Source organism: Vigna unguiculata, chromosome 6 (assembly GCF_037176805.1).
Source record: "Vigna unguiculata cultivar grain cowpea cultivar isolate G323 ecotype 2 chromosome 6, ASM3717680v1, whole genome shotgun sequence".
In the NCBI taxonomy this organism is placed as follows: domain Eukaryota; kingdom Viridiplantae; phylum Streptophyta; class Magnoliopsida; order Fabales; family Fabaceae; genus Vigna; species Vigna unguiculata.
The window spans coordinates 45,716,475-45,741,757 of record NC_140797.1 but is presented as its reverse complement, the minus strand read 5'-3'; the positions used below and the strand labels follow the sequence as shown (position 1 = coordinate 45,741,757).

At 34.9% G+C, this 25,283-nt stretch overlaps 4 protein-coding genes and 1 long non-coding RNA gene across 6 annotated transcripts; 3 read left to right on the top strand and 2 right to left on the bottom strand.

Annotated features, from left to right (window-relative positions):
• The first annotated feature begins 3,795 nt into the window (after positions 1-3,795).
• Positions 3,796-5,894, top strand: LOC114186853 (uncharacterized). The gene is made up of 3 exons (XR_003605160.2): positions 3,796-4,011; positions 4,115-4,189; positions 5,619-5,894. It is a non-coding gene; the product is annotated as an uncharacterized LOC114186853 (long non-coding RNA).
• Positions 5,895-6,075: 181 nt separating this feature from the next.
• Positions 6,076-8,917, bottom strand: LOC114187590 (heat shock 70 kDa protein-like). Its single transcript, XM_028075868.2, has one exon. It carries the CDS (start codon positions 8,602-8,604, stop codon positions 6,223-6,225), a length of 2,382 nt encoding a protein of 793 aa, XP_027931669.1. The 5' UTR covers positions 8,605-8,917; the 3' UTR covers positions 6,076-6,222.
• Positions 8,918-10,460: 1,543 nt separating this feature from the next.
• On the bottom strand, positions 10,461-12,540 carry LOC114187591 (heat shock 70 kDa protein-like). Its single transcript, XM_028075869.2, has one exon. It carries the CDS (start codon positions 12,448-12,450, stop codon positions 10,642-10,644), a length of 1,809 nt encoding a protein of 602 aa, XP_027931670.1. The 5' UTR covers positions 12,451-12,540; the 3' UTR covers positions 10,461-10,641.
• Positions 12,541-17,947: 5,407 nt separating this feature from the next.
• LOC114187566 (protein NRT1/ PTR FAMILY 4.6-like) lies at positions 17,948-22,007 on the top strand. Of its 2 annotated transcripts, XM_028075841.2 has the most exons (6): positions 17,948-18,104; positions 18,194-18,314; positions 18,391-18,608; positions 20,009-20,452; positions 20,608-20,735; positions 20,941-22,007. In XM_028075841.2, exons 1-6 carry the CDS (start codon positions 18,102-18,104, stop codon positions 21,809-21,811), a joined length of 1,785 nt encoding a protein of 594 aa, XP_027931642.1. In that variant the 5' UTR covers positions 17,948-18,101; the 3' UTR covers positions 21,812-22,007. The 2 variants fall into 2 exon arrangements, with proteins under 2 accessions (XP_027931642.1, XP_085530962.1); XM_085674836.1 differs by lacking the exon at positions 17,948-18,104 and having other exon boundaries at positions 18,188-18,314.
• Positions 22,008-23,084: 1,077 nt separating this feature from the next.
• On the top strand, positions 23,085-24,434 carry LOC114187200 (oil body-associated protein 2B-like). The gene is made up of 4 exons (XM_028075378.2): positions 23,085-23,420; positions 23,511-23,593; positions 23,685-23,799; positions 24,080-24,434. The coding sequence occupies exons 1-4, from the start codon at positions 23,138-23,140 to the stop codon at positions 24,334-24,336; spliced, it is 738 nt and encodes a 245-aa protein (XP_027931179.1). The 5' UTR covers positions 23,085-23,137; the 3' UTR covers positions 24,337-24,434.
• The last annotated feature ends 849 nt before the right edge of the window (positions 24,435-25,283 follow it).

The following is a 25,283-nucleotide window of genomic DNA, read 5'->3' as shown; positions in this document are numbered from 1 at the left end:
AACCTTGTGCGTGGTAAGGTGAAACCCACTAGCAATGGCTCTGCAGAGCAGTAGAGACCACCACAAGTACAAGCATTCAGTGAATCTGACTGATTATATGTATCCGCATAATCGTGTCTTTGAGTCTTAGTTTTTTGTTTGTCGATCTTCACATGCTTGGTTGTTTCATGTATCTTTGACTTTGAAAATTGTATGTAATTGTATGATAAAACGGTTTTCCACTCTAGCTCACCCTTTCTGTTTGTTGCATGTTCTATTTGTGATTTTCCTCCTTTTGTGATGATTATTAATTTATTGATGTGAGCGGATGTGGGAACTTCCCGTGGTCGTCAGGGTGATGGAGATTTCGCTGCATAGATATTCTTGGGTCGGATCCCCTCCTCCGGGTGTTCTTTAAAGCTGAGGCCTATGTACTACCTTATATTTTAAATACTATTCAACTTTTATCTTATTTTGTCAATGACATTGTGGTGTGCCTTAGGCTTTTCTCTAGGTATCTGGGGTTTTTCTTAAGGAGCGATACTTATAATCCATAATGTTGCTCTTTATATTAATTTGTGTGATGTTTCATTTGATTATGTTATTATTTAAATGGGACGTTACATTTCCTTTTATATTTTTAAAAAATATTTTTAAATTTTATCAACTAGGTTTCATTAATGTTTGTAAATTTAATAAATGTGTTGGTTCTCATGAAATTTTATTTGGTATTATAATATAAAATGTAAGCAATTATAATTATTTTTTTAAATTTTATTATAATTATTATTTGTTCTTTGTATCGTTTTGTTCAAATGATGTATTATAACTTTTATTAGTGTATAAAAAAGAGATTGATTAGAATTTAAAAGATTGAAGTAAACAAACCTTTAAAATGTATTTTAATTTGAATATTTATTTTTCTTTTATACTTTTTAAAAAATATTTTTAAATTTTATTAACTATGTTTCATTAATATTTGCAAATTCGAGCTTTGTTTTGATTTTCATTAAATTTTATTTGGTATTATAATCTAAAATGTAAATAATTATAAATTATTTAAAAGTACTTGATATCGAAGAAACAACCACCCTTCTAATATTGAATATTTGTTAATATTATGCTTCCTTTACCATAATTTTTTATTATTTTATAAAAATTAATTAAAATTGATATTGAAGTAGTAAGAAAATGAGTATGAGTATGGGGACGAGATTATACCCGTTACCCGGTTAGATGGGGATGAGACAAAAGTTTGATACCCGTTGGGTTTGGATATGAGGATGATGATGGATTTTTTTTACGGGGATAAATATGAGATAGCGAAACCTGTGTCTCTCTGCCCCGTTACCATCCCTAAGAATAGTTAGATTTGAGTTGATTTAAAAGTGAATTATGTGTTTTTTTTTAAATAAATTTAGAGGTGATTATGATTATCATCATGGTGCATTCCGCATATCATCATTATACATTTCTCTCAACACCTCACAAACGAACAAATAAAGAACTTGACAATCTATCCTCGCTAAACTATTCTACCTCAAACAAATACATCATTATTATAGATTTTTTGTGACACTTATTATTTTCTTTACTTTTTAAATTAGGTATCGATCTTTTACTAATATTATATAATATATTTAGTATTTAACAAGATAAGTTACATAAGGTAAAAAATATAATTAGATAATAATATTCTCAATATATATATATATATATATATATATATATTATATAAAAAATAAAATTATTTAAATAAAGAGAAATACAGAATATAGATGTTTATTTTAATTTCACTGTTATTACTGTTTTGACTTAATTTATTAAGATAATTTAATTGTAATGGATCACTGTATATGAGTTAATTCCATTTGAAAATTTGATGTTTTCGGATGATTCTTCTTCTTCCACACGATATTTGCTTATGTTTGCATAGTCAAAAGGATGCACTGTACTTAAAAACGTATGTCTGTTTGGATCAAGCCATATAATTAATACTCAAGACAAACATTATTGAGAAAATTCAAAAATAAAGTAATAAAACGTCAAAAAAATACGAAAATTTTAAACTTTATACACGTTAAACTCATTTGCAATATTAAAAAGATTTTTCAAATCAGTACCCAAATTAATTATGTTTGAATAATAAAAGATGAATTCACCGTATCTCGCGTATTATATTACATGAAAAATTACATTTTGAAATACAAGTTCAACATCACAAACTTGATATTCCATTTCAGTAACGAGAAATTTATCAATGATTTTTAAATTATGTCATTGATAGGTGAAAATAATAAAATATTTAACGTATTTTGATTAATCATTTAATTCATTAATTTAATCAGATTTAATTGTTGCAACTCAAAATTTTTTTCTGTTATAAAGATTATTAAAAATAGACTCCAACAAAATAAAAGATGAATGTTTATGTGATTTTGTTTAATTTATTATATCAAATGAAGAACCGTTAAAAGGTTTGATACAAATTTACAATTATTCGTACGATATTCCATTATATTTAATTGGTTAATTATTTAAAGATAAATCTGGATCCGATTTGAATCGTGTTGCGAGGCCGTACCTACTTCTTGGACAAGGAGACAACAAAAATTTCCGGATTTCAAAGATAAGATAACGATATTTAATTCATTTTTTTTTATTTTCATCTTCATTACATTATTTATTTAAATTATTTTTAATAATATAATAATTTAATGATGATCAAAATAATAAATTAAATATTAAATATAAAAATAAATTAAAATATCATTATCATAAAATTAAAGTTTAAAAAATAAATTAAAATATGATTATCCTAAAAATAAAATTTAGAATATTGTAATGCTTCTTATCGAAGCAGTCGACGCTCATTGGCGCAAGAGAAGCTCCAGTTAAAATCCACTCATCTCAACTTTTGCTTTTTGTCTAAACTTTGGATTCCAATCTGAAAAGCTGAAAGCGTGAAAGCGCATCTATGTTTAACAATTACGATAAAGCTAGACATACTTTAACTTACTTTTTTTATTTATTTTTAATTTATTTTTTAATTATTATTGAATTATTTATTTTAATTTTTTTAAATGATGTAATGATCTAATATCGATTAAAATAGGGTTTAAAAATAAGTTAAAAAGAGCCAATTAAAGTATTGTTATCCTTACTATAAATTTAACTTTTTTTTAATATATTTTGTAAATAAAATATCTTGAATTTATTTTTCAGTAAACTAATTAAACATTTACTTTTAATCTTTATAAACTGTGCAATTTTATATTAAATAGTTAATGCGCTGGATTCAAGATTAAATTATTTGAAAACTATCTCCTACTTTCACTTTGACTATTGAAGAAAATTGTTTTCGTCAAACATCACTTGCTTCGGTGCTGAATTAGATCAATCTAATGGAAAGTATCAAATCACATATAAAATAAAATTTTAATCCGTTATAATAAATTTAATAAAACAATAGTTATTAATAATTATTTTTATGTTTTAAATTAGTTGAGCTAAACATATTTTGAATTATCTAAAGGATCCCGTACTCTGACACTTTTAATACTATTATTTTACTATAAAATTTCATTTATATTCATTTTTATATATTAAACATAATAATTTATTAATAAAGGTTAACGTCAAATGGTCGGAAGAGAAAAAGTGAGTGTCAAACTGCAATTTTCCTTGTCTAAATTATATATTTTTATTTAAAATAACATTTAAAGAAATTTTGACCAAATTTATATTTTTAAGAAAGTATTATAGGTCTGGATAGTATTTTTTGTTGAGTGATCTGAAATATTTGTGTAAGGTCCCATTTTTTTTCTGCCCTAAAGATTAGTGGGCTGCTCTTGTAAGTGGGCTTAAGGTCGGCCCAACGCATAAAAGTCCTTAGGTCTGTCCTAATTCCTCACTCAACCTCACTCTTGCAGAAATCCAGCCGCCCTCACTCTCCATACCCCTCACAGAACGCTCTGCTAGGGTTTGCCCTAAGGTGCACTTCGAGCTAGCTCAAACTCGGTTCCTACTCACGTAAGTCACTCCTCAGCTCATGCTCCTTCCTTTCATGGTTTATGTTCGCTGTATCGTTAGGGTTTGGTAATAACCCGCTCCTTTCTTCTGTTCTGCCGTTCAGTTTAGCAGCTGACCGCCCTAGGGGCAGTTCTACCTTCTTTGTACGGGTCAGAGCGTTTGCTAGCTTGATTTCCAGGTACGGGAAGTTAGGGTTCTAGTTTCGAGTCTTTCTTTGGAACTGTTTATGCGTTGATTGTTGATTGCATGGTTGGATCTGTCGTTTTGATGTGTGAAAGTACTTTGCATGTGTTGTTTGGTCGGAAAATATGGCGGTTACAGGTGAAACAGCGGCGAGATCTGTAAATCTCGCCCAGGCGACCTAATCTCGCCTAGGCGAGACAAACAAGGGCTCACCTTGGCCAGTTCGCGCGAAAAGTCGCCCAGGCGACTCGCTCAACTTTTGAGCCAGCAGGCATCTCGCCCAGGTGAGAGGGATCTCGCCTAAGCGAGATCCCGCGTTGATTTCTGGATGCCTTTTTGAGCCCTCGCCTGGGCGAGGAGGGCTCGCCTGAGCGAGCACGTCTCGCCTGAGCGAGCACGTCTCGCCTGAGCGAGCACGTCTCGCCTGAGCGAGACCCTTCAGCCTGAGCGAGGTACTGGGCGAGACAGTGTTGTATTTAGATGCTTGTTTATTCTTGGATGATTGGTATTGGTTTGGGTATGAATGTTGTGATGAGAGACATGTATATAATGGAGTATTATGTATTCGTAGCATGATTCATGAATTGTAGATGATTGGTTTGGTATGAGAATTGGCATGTGAACTAAATGAGATGGGCATCATTAATGTGGCATGATAACGAGATGAGTTGAATTCTATGTACGTAGATTGGAATTAAAGTAACATGGTATTGATATGAGATGAGGCCCTAGACTCATGGGGTGGTGATGACCAGTGGTATGGATTCAAAATGTGATACGTATGGGGAATTAATTCCAGGGGTTGGTATGAAATTGTAAACATGATTTAATGTTCCCATACTGCTGATTTATGATTGTTGGTCCGTGTCAGCGTGTAATTCCTTGGGGTCTCTAGGTGAGACCTTCAGGGTTGCGCTTCAGTGGTCGGGACGTAATTCCATGACCCCTGTTAGTGGGTGTTCATGGTGGTGCCCCATCTGTATAACTAGGTAAGGATTCAAGGTAAGGTTGCATCCTGACACTCTGAGGAGCCAGTTAGTCTCACCTAGAGCGGACTGACTCCTGTGGTGAGAGTAGCAGGAGGCCTGAAATTCATTAAGAGCTAACCTTGTGGTGAGGGAGATTTGATTCATCATAACACTTGTATTACATAGCTCAGGGTCGAGCAGAGGTATCCACCACAAGTGCAAGCATCCGCTGAATCCGACCAAGTTATACGTATCCGGATGAGTCGAGTCGAGTCGTAGTGTATTGAATGAAGAGTCATAACATGTTTGGTTGCTATGTGGATATGAGATGATGAAAATATATTTGACTGCATGATGAATATGTTGTTGGCTCTAGCTTACCCGTTTCGTTGCATGGTTGTGTTGTATGTGGCTGTTCTTTCTTGCGATGATCATCAACTTGGTTGATGGGAGCAGATGGGCGAGGTTCTCGTGGTCAGCAAGGGACTGGCGATTCAGTAGCTTAGCCATCCGGGCCGGAGTCATTTTATTCATGATTTCTTTAGGGCTACGACCCCTGTATCTTCTTATGATTCCTTACTCTACACTCTTTGTTAGAATTGTATCGGTTTTATGTTGACATCTTGGTGTGCCAGGGTGTAGGGGTTGCGTTAAGGACCCCAAGACTACGCTGTTATACTTTATCGCGTGACGTTTCCTTTAATTTCATTTAATAATTAAATGGAACGTTGCAATTTGTACTCATAACTATATGAAAAATAATCTTTTTACAAAAAGTATTTTGACAAAGTTGACAAACTTTCCTTAAATAGAATTAAAATATATTATTTTTTTTATTTTTAACTAAAATAAAATAATAAAATAATATTTTTTTACCAAATTAGTAGTTTGTCAAAAAATTTGTAAGAAAAACTTTGTTAACATATCATTTTCCCTATATGTATACTTAATTGATTGTTAATGTACAAATGATTACAATCACAGTGGGCCGCATCATAAAAGAAGAAAAGAAAAAAAAAAGAAACTTATAACCATGGATGACCAATACATATAAACAGCACTAGGGAACGCCACGTTGCTTTGCAAGACCTGCCAAGTCATCTCGAAGAAACTCAACAATGGCAGATGGAGGGTCCGAAAATCGCTTCCCACCCGATTCGAAAGAGTGGGAGTGTCCCAAGTGAGCCAAGCGATCGGCCGCACGATTAGATTCTCTAAACACGTGCGAGAACTCCACCAACCAATCCTTCCGAACAAGCTCATTGATCTCTTGAACCACCGCAAACGCTGGGTCGTTGCCCACTGGACAGTGCCTAACCAGACCAAGAGCATGGCTCGAATCAATGTCAACCTTCACCTTCTTACAACCAAGATCCCACGCCAACTTCAGACCGTGAACAACCCCCCACAACTCCGCTAATGTCACCGATGTGGGCCCCAAATTAACACTGAAACCACCAAGAAAACATCCTGCGGAGTCTCGAACTAGACCCCCACACGCACCTCTGCTACACCCTGTTCGATGGTTCTCAAACACTGACCCATCCGTGTTCAGACAAACCCACCCACTGGGTGGACATCTCCACGTGCACCATATAGGAACCTTAACCTCAGAGTTTGAGGTATTATTCGGATTTGGATAATCTTTTAGATAACTTCCTAACTCCCGCTTCTTGTACTCAATCTCCTCTATCTCTGCTAATTGGTTGTTCTCTAGCCACTCTATGGTTTCTTCCACCGCCTCTTCTATCCTTCTCGCTCTCTCCCTCATTTCATAAGCGAAATTCTCAAGTGCGTTCTTTGCCTTCACCTTCCTCTTCCCCACCTCATCCTCTGCCCTATACTTCATTGAATCCCTCACCATTTTTCTGATCTCTTCCGGGTTCAACCTTCCCTGCTTGTTATTGATCGCTATCTTCTTCTTTAGCCCCGTCGCTTTATCTTCCGCCGTCACCTCCACAATGCCATCTGCGTCCACGTCAAAGATAACGTTGATCTGTGGAACTCCCTTTAGCGATGGCTCGAACCCATAGAGGACAAACTGCCCGAGAAAGACGTTGTCTTTTGCCTTGACTCGTTCTCCCTCGAACAATTTGACCGTGACGCTTGTCTGATTGTCGTAGAAGGTCGAACAAACCTTCTCCTTCTTGGTGGGGATCATAGTGTTCTTGGGGATCAACACTGACATGGCACCACCGGCACCCTCAATTCCGAGACTAATTGGCATCACGTCCAATAACAACAATTCCTCCACCTTTTTATCTCCTTCACCGCTCAAAATTGCTGCCTGAACTGCAGCACCGTACGCCACGGCCTCGTCAGGGTTGATGCTTTTGCAAAGCTCTTTGATATTACCGTTGACGCTGGACATTTCCTTCAGAAGTTGCTGTACCTTTGGAATTCTAGTGGACCCACCCACAAGAACGATCTCATGAACTTGGCTCTTGTCAACCTTGGCCTCAACCAGGCACTTCTCCACTGTCTCCTTACACTTAATGAACAAGTCTTTGTTCAGTTCCTCGAACAAGGCCCTCGTAACAGAGGCATACAGATCAATCCCTTCATATAAAGAATCAAGCTCTATCATCGTCTGGGAAGTCGAAGACAGAATCCTCTTAGCTTTCTCGCACGCTGACCTTAATCTTAGCATAGATTTCGCGTTTCCGCTAATATCCTTCTTGTATTTCTCTCTAAAAACATTCACGAGATGGTTAACCAATTTATTATCAAAATCCACACCACCCAAATGAGTATCTCCCACCGTTGCCTTAACCTTAAACATCCCTTCATCAATTGTCACCAAGGAGACATCAAATGTGCCACCACCGAGATCAAACACAAGGACGTTCTGATCACCCTGTCTGAATCCTTTCCTGTCCAACCCATAAGCAATAGCTGCTGCTGTTGGCTCGTTGATGATCCTCAACACATTCAAACCAGCGATTTTCCCAGCATCCTTTGTGGCTTGTCTCTGCGCGTTGCTGAAGTAAGCAGGGACAGTGACAACTGCATCCCTTACTGCGTGACCCAAATAGGATTCCGCGACCTCCTTCATCTTAAACAGCACCATGGAAGATATCTCTTCAGCTGCAAGGTGCTTCTCTTCGCCTTTGTAGGTGACCGCGATCATTGGTTTGTCTCTGGTCCCAGGGACAACCTTGAAGGGCCACAGCTTCATGTCTTGCTGAACAGAAACATCGGAAAATCTGCGACCGATCAAACGTTTGGCGTCGAAGACAGTGTTGTGAGGGTTCTTGAATCGCTGATTCATGGCATCATCGCCCAACAACCTCTGAGTGTCGGTGAAGGCAACGTAGGAAGGGGTAGTGCGGTTGCCTTGGTCGTTGGAAATGACTTGGACACGGCTGTCTTGCCACACTGCTACGCAGCTATAGGTTGTGCCCAAGTCAATGCCAATGGGTGTGACTTTTTTGGTAGCCATGGCAAAGCTTAGCAGTTGAGAGAAGAGAGTAGGTAAACACAGAAAAGAGATTTATTGAACAGCAAGTGTACAGATATAGGTATAAGAATGTGATAGTTGAATTTCAGAAACCCTTGATTTCAGAATTTGGGGAACCTGCTTGGAAAGCAGCTTCAAGAAAATTGTGGCAAAGGCGATGATAGATTGGATTGGTAAAGAGAAGGAGGTTTCCCAATAAGTCCCTTTTAGAATCAGAGGTAAAGGCTTATCTATGAAAGATTTAATTGTTAATTCATATCTATGATTAAAATTTTTGGGTAACAATTTTGAATTGGAGGAGTAAATTATGGGGCAAATTTGCATGGTTGACTACTAATTTATAATATACCAACTTGATAAATAGTTTTTCCAAAACCCACTTCATAATCTTGATAAATAGTTTGAACAAACACAAGAAGTACATATACACATTTTATATTAATTAAAAAATAATAATTTTAAGCAACAAAATGTCTTTCTCCACTATTTTTCATTAACATAAAATATTTGTTTGATATTGTTGATACTAAAATTTATCGAATTTTAAACTAAAATAGTAAAACGAAAAAGATATTTCATAATAATGTTGGATTTTTTTTAATAATATTCCTAGAAGATATCTGGCTTTTAATAATATTCCTAGAAGATATCTTGCTTTTATTTTTCTTCTAAAATTAATAAAAACCATAATTTATCTTGGTTTTTTTGTCCTTTACAAATTTTTCCAGTTTTTGTGTGAAAATTGTTTTTCCGAATTCCACGTAAAAGTCCTCGCTAAAAATACAACTAGTGAAGTACGAGTCTACTAGTATTACAACTGAAAAGAGGTTAGAAATTTAGGTTCCTTTTCCACTTTGTCTACTTCTTAGCTAAGGAGTCAATATTTCATTGATTGATTGGATGTACAACCACAAAATTTCAATGATTCAATTCACCTTTGTTTTTTTCCTCTACCTTTTGGTCCTGTGGCTTCTTATTATTTTTCAAGAAAAGGACTTCTGTTTTTGTTTTGTTTTTACATCACTGAAAAAAAAAATGTTTTAAAAGAACCACTTTATTTTTCGATCATCGATATGAGCTTTTACTTTAATCCAAACATGTACGTATTCGATCATACACATCCCTATTAGACATCAAGACATCAAGAAGAGCCACGGGAGGATGTTATAGATTTTCTATTAACTTAACTGGAACGTTAGGTTTTCCTATTCGAAGTAATAAAATAATTTTTAAAGTCCTATTTTCCACAGCTCACTCTGTTTCTCTCTCTATCTAAATTATTTTATTCTCCTTTTACACAAACTGACTCATGAGTGTTACTAACTACGCTTTGGAGCACGGATCAGCTGAGAAACTAGGTTAATTGGTCAGTGATTATTATTGGATAATTGATTGATGCACTAGACCATTATATATTAAAAGAGTAAAATTATATCATATATACAGCCTAATTTCACAAATCTAACTTACTAAATTTTTTATCATAGTAAAATATTAATATATGAATCTCAAATAAAAATTGACCCATGCAACTTTATAAGTAAGGTCAAATGAAATCAATCCAAATGGAATGTATTTTTATCTTAACATCAATCTGAATTGATCTACCACGGTTCGGGATTTATAACTAGGTTTGGAGTATAAAACTATATAATTACTCTTCAATTTTCCTAACTGCAAACGAAATCATGTTATATAAGGAAAAATAGTTCCTGGCCTCGTCTTAGCAACATCACATGCCATAACCACGAATTCTTGTGAAAAAAGTGAAACAATGGATTATGAATTATGGATTACGAGGAATGCATTCCATAAGAACCATCGCAAAAGGTCAATAATTAACAAACATAACATTCCATTCATTTCATCCATACAAATTTACTAACAACTTTCACATTTTAGACCAAACGCATAAACTAGATGTTAAGACAAACCGCTAGATCGAGTTAACAAAGCTAGAACTATTTTACATTGCTTCGGACTCGATCAATAGTAAAATTGTTCCACCATGAAGAACCATTACATAAACTTCAGAACCCTTTCTTCCAGCTCCTGCATCTTGTACTCAAACTCATCGGCTTCAGCCAATTGGTTTGTGTCAAGCCATTCTATGGTCGCCTCCACCACCTTCTCCAGATTCTTCACTCGATCCCTCATTTCAAAAGCATAATTCTCCAGCAAGTTTTTGGCCCTCACTTTCTTCTTCGCTTCCTCATCCTCTGCCTTATACCTCTCTGCATCTCTCACCATCCTCCTCATCTCTTCGGAACTCAACCTCCCATGCTTGTTGCTGATCGTGATCTTTTTCTTCAAACCCGTGCTCCTATCCTTAGCAGTGACCTCCACAATGCCATCAACATCCACGTCAAACCCAACATTTATCTGTGGACCCCCCCTTGGCGATGGAGCGAACCCAGATAGCTCAAACTTCCCAAGAAGAAAGTTATCCTCTGTCTTAGCTTCCTCCCCCTCGTAAACTTTAATCAAAACGCTCGTTTGATTATCAGAAAACGTGGAGAAAACGCTCTCTTTCTTGGTGGGGATCATGGTGTTCTTCGGAATCAACACCGACATGTCACCACCACCGGTTTCAATTCCAATACTAAGAGGCATCACATCCAGCAACAACAAGTCCTCAATCTTCTTGTCCCCTTCGCCTCCCAAAATCGCGGCCTGAACCGCCGCACCGTACGCCACAGCCTCATCAGGGTTAATGCTTTTGCAAAGCTCTTTAGCTTTTCCATTTACGCTGAACATGTCCTTCAGAAGTTGTTGTACTTTTGGAATTCTAGTAGACCCACCTACAAGAACTAACTCATGGACTTTGCTTTTGTCAACCCTTGCCTCAACGAGGCACTTCTCCACTGTCTCCATACACTTCATAAACAGCTCCTTGTTCAATTCCTCGAACAGCGCCCTTGTTAGAATTGCATGTAGATCAATTCCTCCACATAAAGAATCAAGCTCTATCGTTGTTTGAGAGCTCGAAGAGAGTATCCTCTTGGCCTTCTCGCACGCTAACCTCAACCTTCCAAGAGATTTGGGGTTTTCAGCAATATCCTTCTTGTACCTTCTCTTGAAGATGCTCACAAGATAGTTCACCAAATTGGTATCAAAATCAACACCACCCAAATGAGTATCTCCCACTGTGGCCTTAACCTTAAACATACCTTCATCAATTGTCACCAATGAAACGTCAAAAGTACCACCGCCGAGATCAAACACAAGCACGTTCTGCTCTCCCTCTCTCCATCCTTTCTTGTCTAACCCGTAAGCAATAGCTGCTGCGGTTGGCTCGTTGATGATCCTCAACACGTTCAAACCAGCGATTTTCCCAGCATCCTTAGTGGCTTGTCTCTGCGCGTTGCTGAAGTAAGCAGGGACAGTGATCACCGCATCATTCACCGCGTGACCCAGATAGGCTTCAGCAACCTCCTTCATCTTAAATAGTACCATGGAAGATATCTCTTCTGCTGCAAGGCGCTTCTCTTCATCCCTGTACGTGACAGAAATCATGGGCTTATCCCTGCTGCCAGGGACAACCTTGAAGGGCCAGAGCTTCATGTCTTGCTTAACGGACTGGTCGGAGAATCTGCGTCCAATCAAACGTTTGGCGTCGAAGACAGTGTTTTGCGGATTCAGGCAACGCTGGTTCATGGCAGCATCACCCAACAACCTTTGAGTGTCGTTGAAGGCAACATAGGAAGGGGTGGTGCGGTTGCCTTGGTCGTTGGGAATCACCTCGACACGGTTGTGTTGCCACACTGCCACGCAGCTATAGGTGGTTCCCAAGTCAATGCCTATGGCTTTGACTTTTCTGGTTGCCATGGAAGAGTTTATTTTCAATTTCAGAGGGACGAGCAGGGGAATTGAAGAGAACAGGGGGAATGCAGAGTGGTTGATGAATGAGAAGTGAGACACTCATTCTATTTAAAGGCATAAAAATGAAAAAATTGTGTTTTTAGAAACACTTTTTCCGTACTTAAGGAAGGTGTCCGGAAAGAAAACACATTAAGAAAGTTGGAACCTGATAATTTTTTATAAATATTTTATTAATTTTTACTTATAAATAGGAATCATATAATCAATTAAATAAGAAAGTTAATGGATTAGAGTTAAATGACATTTTATAAAACATTTTTTTTATTCTAACGTAATAAATAATTAAATATATAAATATAAATAGTGATTAAACATATTTTATCATATCCTAACAAAATTACTAACTAAAATAAAAACATTAAAATAATTAATATAATTTTTTTTTCACATATATTTCTATATTAAAAAAACAAAAATAATTTATTTAAATGCTGACGATTTATTTTAATCTATTTTTATTCTAAAAAATATTTTTTTTTTTGTGAAAGTTGTTATAATAACTTTTTATTTTAATTTAAAATTCATTGGACTTTAATTTACATTTTCAAAAAATTTATTCTTTACCTTCATTGTAAAATTTATTTTATAAGTATATTCATGTATAGTCATTTTTTTCTGTTACATCAATTACATCGGAGGGGATATCAATTGATGAAGTCTCGATGAAATCATACTCTTCAGCTTTTTATGTTGTTATGCTTTTTATGTAATAGGAATTATATTCGAATTATTCATTATAACTTTCATTCTAATAATAAAGATTTATTTTAACTAAATCCATTACAAACTTTTACATTTTGTATTCTGAATTGATTATGATTCGTTTCTATTGGGTTTTTGAACTAATCTGGAGATAAACACAACAAAACACATCTATGTAAAGTAGTACTAGAGACACATTTACAGTTTGTTTATTAATTATTAATATTTTATTAATATATGTTCTATATCATAATAGAATAAATAATAAAATAATAAATAAAATAAACTAATTTAGATTTTGATATTTTAATAAAATAAAATATTATTATTTCTTTCATATTCTTTCTAAACTCAGACAACCTCATTTTCTACTTTTGTTTCTTTTCTTTTCTTTTTCACCATTTCAAAATTATCCTTGGGTTCAAACAAATCCTTAATAGTGATTCGACCGTAAAAACGGTAGGGGAATGAAGACGGGTCATTGGTTAAGTGCTTCAGTTAAAATTAATTAAATTAAATTTGAAGATGTGAATATATTAGGTATGGAAATACATGGTGTGTGGGTTAAAAATAAAAGACAGAGAATATAAAGTTTTCAATAGATTAGCTGTTGGAAAAGAGAACTCAGATTCCCGGATTCCCTAATGCTACTGAGTTGACCCCATCTGACTCCTTCTCTCCGAAGGGATTCATTTGATTGGCTACTTAATTAAAACCAAAAAAAGAAAAAGTCATTCGTCAATATCTAACTTTTAATTTTAAATTAGAAAAAAAATCTAAATGTGATAAATAATATTAAATGATCACAAAATTTAGAAAAGTGCAAACGAGATATTTACAAATAAACTTATTTTATACCACTACTCTGAATTTTAGGTAATGTGCTCATAAAAATAAAAATTAGGTATTCTTATAAATACTCTAGACAAGAAAGTTATGTCATCAAAGATATTAAGAAAAATAATTCTAATACAACTTTTGACTCGGCTCTAATTTAATGCTAAATCAAAATATACTAATAGCAAGATGAAATCAATTATTTCGTGACAGATGTTAAATAGATCGAGTCCCAGTCAAACTATCATATTTTAGAATTATACCAAAACTTTGATGATCAGAAGAAAAAGAAAGAAAATGAAATTTGATTAGTCATTGTCTTTTATTTAAACAGGGAGGATGGAAAAATAACTTATTTTTTAATTTATAAGGAGTGGAAAAGAAAATTTAATTTACTGTTACAAGCTTTAAATTTCCAAATATAAACAATAGCCATACACATCAAACATTTTAAGGTGTAGTCCCTTCCCTTAGCTTTCCTTCCTACAACTAGCGTTTTTTTAAATAATTTATTTGCTTTTAGAATTGGATTTTTAAACTACAGAAATATATTTATGTTCTGACATACTTTTTTATAATTTCAATTACTAAGATATCATTAACTAACCAGTTTTAAATAAGTACAACTTTTTCTTCAGTTATAAATAACTATTTCCCCATTTAAAACAGATATTATTAAGTAAAAAAAATAAAGACAAAATTGGAGTTGTCAAAACGGATAATTCAGTTCAACCTGACTCAATCCATTATGGGTTGATGATTTAGTGAGCTAACTCAACCCGGCTTACTTTGTAGCGAGTCAAAAAAATTTGAACCCGGTCCGGCTCACCACGGGTTGACGGGTTAAATGGGTTGGCTCACGGTTTCACTTAATTAAAAAAAATTTTATTTTTTTATTTTTTTTTCAGTCAAAACTAAATTGTAATTCTAATTAAAATCTAAATAAACTTTAATACAATCCAAATACAAACCAAAATAAAAGAATACAATTTATTTATGTATTGGATAAAAATAACCTAACATGACTTAAATGTAAGTCCAACTTAATAAAAACACTTGTGCGACCATTTTATCTGCGGGTTGGTGAGCCAACCCGGCTCACCACGGGTTCAATCCCGATGAGCCGGGTCAAAAATCAACCCGTATTGAAAATTGTAAAAAAAAATTCAACCCAACCCGACCTGAACCCGTGGTGAGCCTGGTTGACTCGTAGGTTTCAACTCATCTTGACAGCTCTAGACAAAATGTAATACAACAATCCTTTAAAATTTCAAAATAAAAAATTTTAACAATTTAATACGCTGTTTAAAGTTATCATACGGAATACTAAAATCATTTTAATTTAAATTAACTTTTATTTATTTATTTTTCAATTAATTATTTCTGCTTATACATAGAGAAAAAGAAGAAAACTGATTCCTTTGATGTAACTAGTTTTTTTTTTTTTTTAATTCCATGGAGGACACACGACCCAAAATAAAAGAAACGAGACTAAATGTGACTCTTTCTTCATGTACCACCAAATTTTCTCCATACACTCCCAAACTTTTTAAAACAAAATCATATTACAGTACATAATTACAAATACGGAGGGTTTTGAATTACACAATCCCAGTTATAAACTCCTTTGAACTTCTTCCACCAATTTCGAATTAAATAATTACAAATACGGAGGGTTTTGAATTACACAATCCCAGTTATAAACTCCTTTGAACTTCTTCCACCAATTTCGAATTAAATAATTACAAATACGGAGGGTTTTGAATTACACAATCCCAGTTATAAACTCCTTTGAACTTCTTCCACCAATTTCGAATTAAGTAATATGTGCTTTCTCTACTTGTCTCAATTGATTGTACCCAATAATATCATGTTGAACTTAAAATCTTAAAATAGAAAGTTTACAAGTCTTTTAGGTATTTAACTTTCTCAATTCTGATCAAAATAAATTTTGGATATACTTCTACTTTATGGTTCATAATTGTAACTTTTTTTTTACTTTCTGAACATTTTAATTTTGTTAAAAATATTCTGTTTGTTTTTCTATTGGAAAATGTACTGTATGATTTATCGATATCTCCGGCCAGACAATCGGTCAGGTGGTCCAAGAATAAGTGGTCGAAGACTGTCCGTTACAGGCAGATGATTCCTTGGGTTGTTGATGTGGTAATTTTTTTGGAATGATTTAAGGGAGCTCACGACCGAATGGTCTCTGTCGTTCATTCTAATGGAATTTTGTCAACACAATTATGAGGACCTCAGCCAGGACGCAAGACCCTCCAATCGAACGGCTGCACCAAAACTAAATCAGTAAACTAAAGTAAATTAAGGTAATAGTAATCAAGTTTAGAAAGCTATTGGGTCATCATTAAGAAAATTTTAATCACATGCCCATGTCAAAAATTATAAATAGGAGTCCAAGGTAAGTTGGTTGTGACTTTTACCTCGCATTTATTACAAATTAATTGTATTTACTTGAATGAACTTGAAATGACTTAAGTATTGAAGCCTTATAGATAAGTACTCCGATTATTTGAAAAGAAATCGAATGGAAAAAAAAAAGAAGAAAAGATCAAACGGTAAAAATTAGCACAAAAAAATCGTAAAAATAAATTGAGTGTAGAAGATAAGTGTTTCACCCCTATATCCGAAACAGAAAACTTATAGATAATTCTCTCATTGTTATTTATTTAAAACTCTAAAAGAAACTTATCGAGTTTGGGATAACTTTTTATCTCATCTAGAAGGTTTTGCTATCGTATTCAATTCTCAATATCAGCTGTGTAAGACCTGAACACCATCTTAAAGGACGTGTTCGAAGTGGTCCATCTTCTATTATTACTCCTCTGCCATTTTATCTTGCGAATTTAAGAAACGAGAAAAGAAAAAAAGTCTTCTTACATAATTCATTTATTATTCTGCACATCCCATATATATACACAAGTAAATATACAATTTTTTAATTTATCAAAATTATATATACTTATTATATTCTCTTATTTTGGTTCTTCCTAATTTCATTCCTTAGCTAAACAATGTGAGAAATTTTGTCCTACAAATACTAGTTTGAAAAAGGTAAGCTTATGCAGTCAAAGTGGAAATTAATGTTTAAAGGCTAATAGCCTAATACTCATATGTCAGCATATTCGAAAGAGGCTGCAAATTGTTTCCATTACAAATTTTTAGAAAAGCATATAAATGGGATCGCCATAACATTATTAACTATGTTTATGATATATCTGTCATGGCACTCGTATATTATCACTCAAAATTATATTATAATTGTAATTTTTTTATATTGGAAAAATAATATAATAATTTTTCCATGTATAGTTCATATCATATAGTTTTTTTATTAAAAGAATTTTTCTCATTTGTTGTGAACAAGTCCAGTTATCAGTTATAATTGTTAGTTACTACGGTAAGATACTATTTAGTATTCTTTGGATATAACGACCTAGGACTCGCCCTTTTGTTTTGATTCTTTGTTGAGAGTTAAGTACGCTGTAAACCTCGAAATTTCCGCTTCTAAAATCGGCGAATTTTGTCACCAAAGCATGTTGCTGCCAATCAAAGACGCCAAATTCTGTCTAAATAAATAGGTTTGTCAGTCATCCCTCATCATCATATGTAAAATACTTTTTATTTTTTTTATAACATATTTCTCTATTATTCTCTTTAAGCCAATCTTTGTTTCGATATGAACATTTAATAATTGTTTAAAATAACCAAAACAAGGATTTGAAAGATATTAACATTTGTAAAACTATTTGTCTCGAAAAATAATGATATTTTGAAAAAAAAATGCTTTTACATTTATTTGATATGGTTCTTTGTTGACTTTCATTTTTCTTGGGATGGAGCACTGCAGGAGTGTTCCCTTGTCTTTCTTCATTAATCTTCTATACACTAAGAAACTTTTATTTTGTTTTATTTGTATTAATAGAATTGAGTGTATATATAGAGAGAGATACTGATCTTCCCAACCACCATTGTAAATCTTCTTCTCAGTCCTGCTCTTTCTACAGAACCGCTCAGTAAAAGTTGTCTGCATAATCATGGTACCTATTTTTTCTGTGTTCTCGTGCCTCTGCCATTTCGGCTCTAGAGTTACCTTTTCTTCTTTTTTTTTTCATTTTTGATCATGCAGGAAAGGTCAGTGGTTGTAAGTATCGAAAAGCAGATGGTTGATGAAAATAAAGAGGATTGGAAAGGAAGAAGAGCTGATAAATTAAAATACGGGGGAATGAGAGCTGCTGTGCTGATATTAGGTAATGAACAGTGGTATTAATAAGTGAGTAAAGTTAAAGTTGATTATGACATGAAGTTATTTGAAATTGGGCGCAGCTATGATTAGTTTCGAGAATTTGGGAACATTTTCTCTGGCAGTGAACTCGGTGCCGTACTTCAGTGGGATCATGCATTATAGTATACCAGATTCGGCTAACATGCTCACCAACTACATGGGAACTGGTTACATACTCGCTATTCCGGTCGCAATTCTTTCTGACACATGGATTGGCAGATACACATCTGTTTTAATTTCTGGCCTCTTTGAGTTTCTGGTAAGCTCCTACTTCACCATCTTACTATTTCTAATCATTCTAATGGATAACTGACTTCTAATAATTAAATTAAAAAAATGAAGATTAAAATAAAAATTAAAATTACCCTGGAATAATTTTATCCTTCTTGTAAATTAATTTCTTCTTGTCTTTAATTAAGTTGTTTGTTGATTTTTGAAATAATTATTTTAAAATATATTATCTAAAATTATTTAAATTATTTAGGCAAACATATTATTGTTATACACTTGTTTCAAACATTTACGAAAATATAAATATAAAAAACTCTTCCCGAAGTATTTGATGAAAAGGTTGGGTTTCATATGGGCCTATAGTCTATATTTGCTATTTTCATCGTTCTTTTTAAGCTTTACTCACCGATTCTTTTTTTTTTTTTTTCATGAAAACTAGGTTATACTGTGCTAAACTATATAATAGAAGTTAGTTTGGGAGAAATATCTTAAATAGATATACAACGGAAATAGTTTTGTGATTATTTAAGATACTTGATGGAAACAAGATTCAATAAAAGAAAAAGTTTCATTTTTTGTTAAAAAATATAACTAATTGCGGGAAGAAAAAAAAAAAAATCGGTGGGTTAAATGCGAGCACTGGTGTGAAACGCAGCATATGGCCCCAACAATTTGTCAGGTTAGGGCCCAACAATTTGTCAGGTTAGGGCCCCAGCATATGGCCCCAACAATCGGTGGGTTAAATGCGGGCACTTCATGCATCCACCCTAATTTTCAAAACAACCATTTGAAAAAGTGATTTCTAAATTATTTTTCAAAATTTACATAGAACAATTTTTTTTTAAATATTCAAAACATAATTTCTGGAATAGGTTTTTTTAGAATAAAACTTTTGGAATGAGATTTTCGAAATAAATTTTATTAGGACTCATGAAATACATTTAAAATAATTTATTTGGAACAGAATTTCAAATTAAGCTTTTTAAATATATATATATATATATATATATATATATATATATATATATATATATAAAATAGTTTAGAACGAGATTTCCGAAACAAACTTTTGAGAAATAAGTTTTCTCTCTTACCTTCCTCCGCTGTAACGATGATGGCACAGCGGTGGCGTTATGCATTTTAATTTTTTTCTATCAAGATAGAGTGGAGTTAATAATAATGAGGTGCAGGAAGAATTTTCCCAAAACGTTAAAATCCATTATGAAAACTTGCTCAATTGAGAAACAGTGAAAGGCCCAAAAATCAACCTGAACTCACTAGCAAGATTCTTGATCAAATTCCATGACCAGCAATCAAAATTCAGAAACACAAAGTTAATTAATAGATAATAATTTGCACAGTTGTAGATAGGTTTGTAACTCAGAAATGTATGATTACTGTTAATATGCATTTATGATGAGGTTGTAGGGACTTGCATTGCTCACAGCGCAAGCACACTATTCCAGCCTTAAGCCACCTTCTTGCAACCTTTACGTCATAACTTCTCACTGCAAAACACCCAGTGGTGGCCAAGAAGCTCTTCTGTACATTGGCCTATACCTGTTGGCTTTTGGAAGTGCAGGAGTGAAAGCTTCCCTGCCATCACATGGTGCAGACCAGTTTGATGAAACGGATCCTGAAGAAGCAAGGGCAATGTCCACCTTCTTTAACACTCTCTTGTTGGCTGTTTGCATAGGTGGTGCTGTCAGCTTAACCTTCATCGTATGGATACAAATCCACAGGGGCTGGGCTTGGGGCTTTGGTATTGGCACCATAGTCATACTTTTGGGTGTCATTATCTTTGCAGCTGGATTGCCACTATACAGATTCCGTGTTCGTCAAGGAACAAATGATATCATTCAGATCATACAGGTATCACGTAATCCGTGCTTCATACAACATTTTTTCATAAATAAACTCTAGTGCTTGTTAAAGGGACTTGAATTTGAAATGATTTAAATAATTTGAAGCTTTAGTATTGCATTGATGAAGCTGTTTGTTCTAACATCTGCTCATGCATTTTCCAGGTCTACGTTGCAGCGATCCGCAATAGGAATCTTCTTCTTCCTGAAGATCCAGCAGAACTGTATGAGATTAAACAGGACAAGGAAGCTGCTGAGAAAATAGAGTTTCTACCTCATAGAAACATTCTCAGGTTCAATTCCTCTCTTGAGTCTAACATAATTGCATCATGTCACTTGGTCACAACTCACTACTCACAATAACTCACTAGTAGTAAAAGTGTTAGAGTGATCTTTTGCAAATATAAAGTGTATATCTGCTAAAGTTTCATGAGTTTCATGGAATATCACTCCAATTTAAATTTATTCTGATTCTAAACTGAAGTTCCCTTTTCTCAGGTTCTTAGACAGAGCAGCCATCCAAGTAAAAGATGATGTGGAATCTGAGAAACCACCAAGCCCATGGAAACTTTGTAGGGTAACCCAAGTAGAAAATGCCAAAATTATTCTTAGCATGATCCCCATATTCTGCTGCACCATTATAATGACCCTTTGTCTAGCTCAGCTACAAACCTTTTCAATCCAACAAGGCTACACCATGGACACCACTTTCACTAAGAATTTTCAAATCCCACCTGCGTCCCTTCCAATCATCCCAATTTGTTTTCTAATCATCATTGTTCCAATCTATGACCGCATTTTTGTGCCTGTTATGCGAAAAATCACGGGCGTTCCTACTGGGGTTACTCACTTGCAGCGCATAGGAGTTGGTCTTGTTCTCTCTTGCATTTCAATGGCTGTGGCTTCAATTGTAGAGGTGAAAAGGAAAAGAGTGGCCAGAGACCACAACATGCTTGATGCTGTACCAATACTTATGCCATTGCCTATAAGCACATTTTGGCTCTCTTTTCAGTACTTTATATTTGGCATAGCTGACATGTTTACTTATGTGGGGCTGCTTCAGTTTTTCTATTCAGAGGCACCTAAAGGTCTTAAGTCTACGTCAACCTGCTTCCTTTGGAGCTCTATGGCACTTGGTTATTTTGCTAGTACCATATTGGTAAAAAGTGTGAATGGAGCCACCAAACATATCACTAGGAGTGGTGGCTGGTTAGCCGGGAACAATATTAATAGAAACCATCTAAATTTGTTCTACTTGTTCCTTTCCATAGTGAGCCTGATCAACTTCTTTATCTATCTGCTAGTTTCAACGAGGTACAAGTACAGGTCTCAAGGCCCTTCAGTTCCTGCTGCCAATTCAAATAAGTAACGGGGAACAAAAAAGAGAGAACTACTTGTTTCTTTTCTTCATAATTTTAAGGGAATGGTCTCTAAGAGATTCATAACCAATGTGATCTGAAACTATTTCCCTATGCCTTTAGGAAGAATTAATTTCTATTTCTAGTTTGCTTTTCACGGCTTCTTTTCTTTCTTTCAATCTTACCTCATGGCTGACCAATTATGTAGTTCTGTTCTGTGTCTTTTTCTTCGTATTATACCAAAAGCAATAAGATATGCATGAGAAAGACGCTCCCTTTTTTGGTTGGTAAATTAAAAATCACTCGATCAACAATAGTTAATACAGCTTAGCACCACTAGATATTCAAATAAAGCATTTAATGCAAATTCAAATTTTAATTAACCTTAATCATCGATATTCATTATAACATAATTATATTCTACACATTTACTTCCCAAAGAAATGGCCTCTTTATATTTCTGATACTTTCGAGATATATAGACGACAAATATAGTGTAAAACTGTTATAAAAGTTAGGAATAAATATTGTTGTGAAATGCTTGAAGAATTATACGATCATTCTAACTGTTAGTGGGCACCTTAGTGCTTGTTCCTCAATATTTCTTCCAAACTCCTCCAACTCGTTGTCCTATATTTCCAAAATTCACACCTTTACTGGATTAAATTTAAGAGTTCTACCGTAATTTTCTTACACAATAATATGATATTCAGAATAATCACCTCAATCAACTTTAACAAGATTATTTAAAATCTGACCCTAAGTTAGTCTCTTCCAGAGAATGTATATATCTCTTACTTTTACGTCTCAAAGAGACGAAGTGAAGAGACTTGAGCGCCAGATTATCTAATACGCGAGATTTTTCTATCTTAGTATCAAATCAAACTCTGCAAGAAAGTAGCGGAGAGTTTTTGAATTCAGACCACTAACTTAAAAACTGCACTACTAGTGAATCCAATTTCGAGATGATAGCGAGGAAAAGCAATCCCCCAACAAAATAAGCTTACTTAACAACTTACTTATTAAAGTTTTAGAGTGTCATACTATATTTTTGTGATAGTTAATGTCTTGGCAGCAGATTCTCTCTGAACTCAGCCACGTAATCATCGCTGCATGTCCACGTGGAACCAAAACCTCTACTATTAGGCACGTATTCTTCGATGCATGTCCGCGTGGAACCAAAACCTCTACAATCAGCCACGTAACCATTGCTGCATGTCCGCGTGGAACCAAAGCCTCAACCCACGTTCTCCATCTTCGGGTTATATATACGAGTCACGATGGGAAGACATCCCACATGCTCTAGAGAGGAGACTGAGTTAAACTTGCAATAGGTAATGGCCTCCACGGACAAGTCACCGGAACCGACGCCGGCGAAGGGTCCGGAACCAACTCCCGGAAAGGCGATGGGAGTAGGACAGCATATGATCGACAAGGGTGCAATGATGATACAGTCACTGGAGCCCATAAAGCAGATTAGTCACCACACGTGTACCTTCGCCATCTATAGTCACGACATGTCTCGCCAGATAGAGACTCACCACTACTGCTCCAGGCTCCACCAAAATTTCATCCAATGCGCCGTCTACGATTCTGATAAATCCGATGCTCGTCTTCTCGGTCTTCTTCTTCTTTTCTCTCTCTTTTTGTTTCAACTCTCTCAAAACTCGATATCTGATTTTTTTAATGTTTTGGTTGTGTGTTTGATAGGTGTGGAGTATATTGTTTCTGATGATATCTTTGAAACAATGCCACCGGAGGAACAGAAACTTTGGCATTCTCATGCTTATGAGGTTTTATTCCCAGCTTCTGCTTTTCTTGCATGTGTTTTTTTCTTTGGAGTTGAAAATTTCTGAAGGATGATTTGGACCGTGGACCGTGCAGGTCAAATCGGGTCTCTTGGTGAACCCCAGAGTTCCAGAGCTTATTGCGAAGCCGGATCTCGAAAACCTAGCCAGAACTTACGGCAAATTCTGGTGTACGTGGCAGGCTGACAGAGGTACGCATACATGAAAATAATTTGATACTTTGAGTTTTTTTTTTAAAGTATTTAATTAAAATCTCTCATCTTTCGATGACGCATCATTCAATTGCAAATTATTTGTCTTTTATATACATACAATAATGAATCGAAATAGGTGCTGTGTTTGTCTGATGTCTGTATAGTTTAATGTTTTTTTAATAAACGAGTGACATAATTTATTTCAGAGACATTTATTTTAAATTTAAATATACTGATCGAATGGGAAGATGCATGTTGATGAAAATTAGAAATGCAGGGGACAGGCTTCCTATGGGTGCACCTGCGCTGATGATGTCTCCACAAGCAGCAAGTCCTGGTGTAGTGAGGGCAGAGCTGGTGCAAGAGAGGGATGCGAAGTACGGTATTTGCTCAGAGAGCCTGAAAAGCTCAAGGGTGGAGATTCCTGAGCCTGAGATGATCAACCCCTTGGCTGACTACTGGAAGCAACATGGCAAAGGATTTGCCATTGACATCGAGGACACTGAAATGAAGTTGAGGGCACCTTTTCCTTGACTCATCTCTTTCTCTGATTTTTTAGCTAATAAATCAGACTTATGCAATTTTACATTTAAGGGATAAGCTAAATAAATGTCTGTCAAGTGTTTCCTCTACCCAACTTTACATATATATGTTAATGCCTTCTATCTAAGCTTAATAATGTCTCTTTTAATCACAACTATTTGTCAATTCAATTCAAACATCGTGAATGACACAATTATCTTTTTTAAGATTGATTGAATTAACGATCGTGTATCGATGAAAAAAAAATTACGATAAATTATAATAACATTAATGGAATATACGACTTATTTTATAATGCGAGGAGTAGTATAAACTTGTGCTCACATCGATATTAATGAGAATATGTGTTTGATTCCTTTCTTGCAACAAGAAAGTTTATGAAAATAATGAGTTTACAGTAATAGTTATTTTTATTGCACATTATTTGAGCCCAACATCAGAATAGGTTTGAAGATGATAAATGAGAGTGATATAACACCTCATGCAGCGGGTGGAGGAGGTGGAATTTCATAGAGGGGAGGACCGTGATAAGGTCCTGAAGAAAAAGATCCATAAGATGAACTCAAACGACGAGGGGGTGGTGGAGGAATCTCATAAAGCGGAGGACCATGGTAAGGTCCTGAACTGAAACCATGATGAGGAGGTGGTGGTGGCGAAAGCTCGTAGTGTGGAGGGCCACGATAGGGTCCGGAAGAAAATGTTCCGGAAAATCCACCACGGTGGTTTCTTGCCGAAGGAGGAGGTGGACGCCACAACTGTTCGGAGGCGGCGTTTTCTGCAGCAAGGGCAGAACCTAAAGCAACGACACACAGAAGTGCCACTTTCAAAGCACTCTCACAAATATTTCTCTTAGCCATCATCATCTTTCCTTCAAACTTTTGACTCTGCTCCTTATAACGTCAGAACCCATTCAATGGAACTGTTCACAATCAATTCTC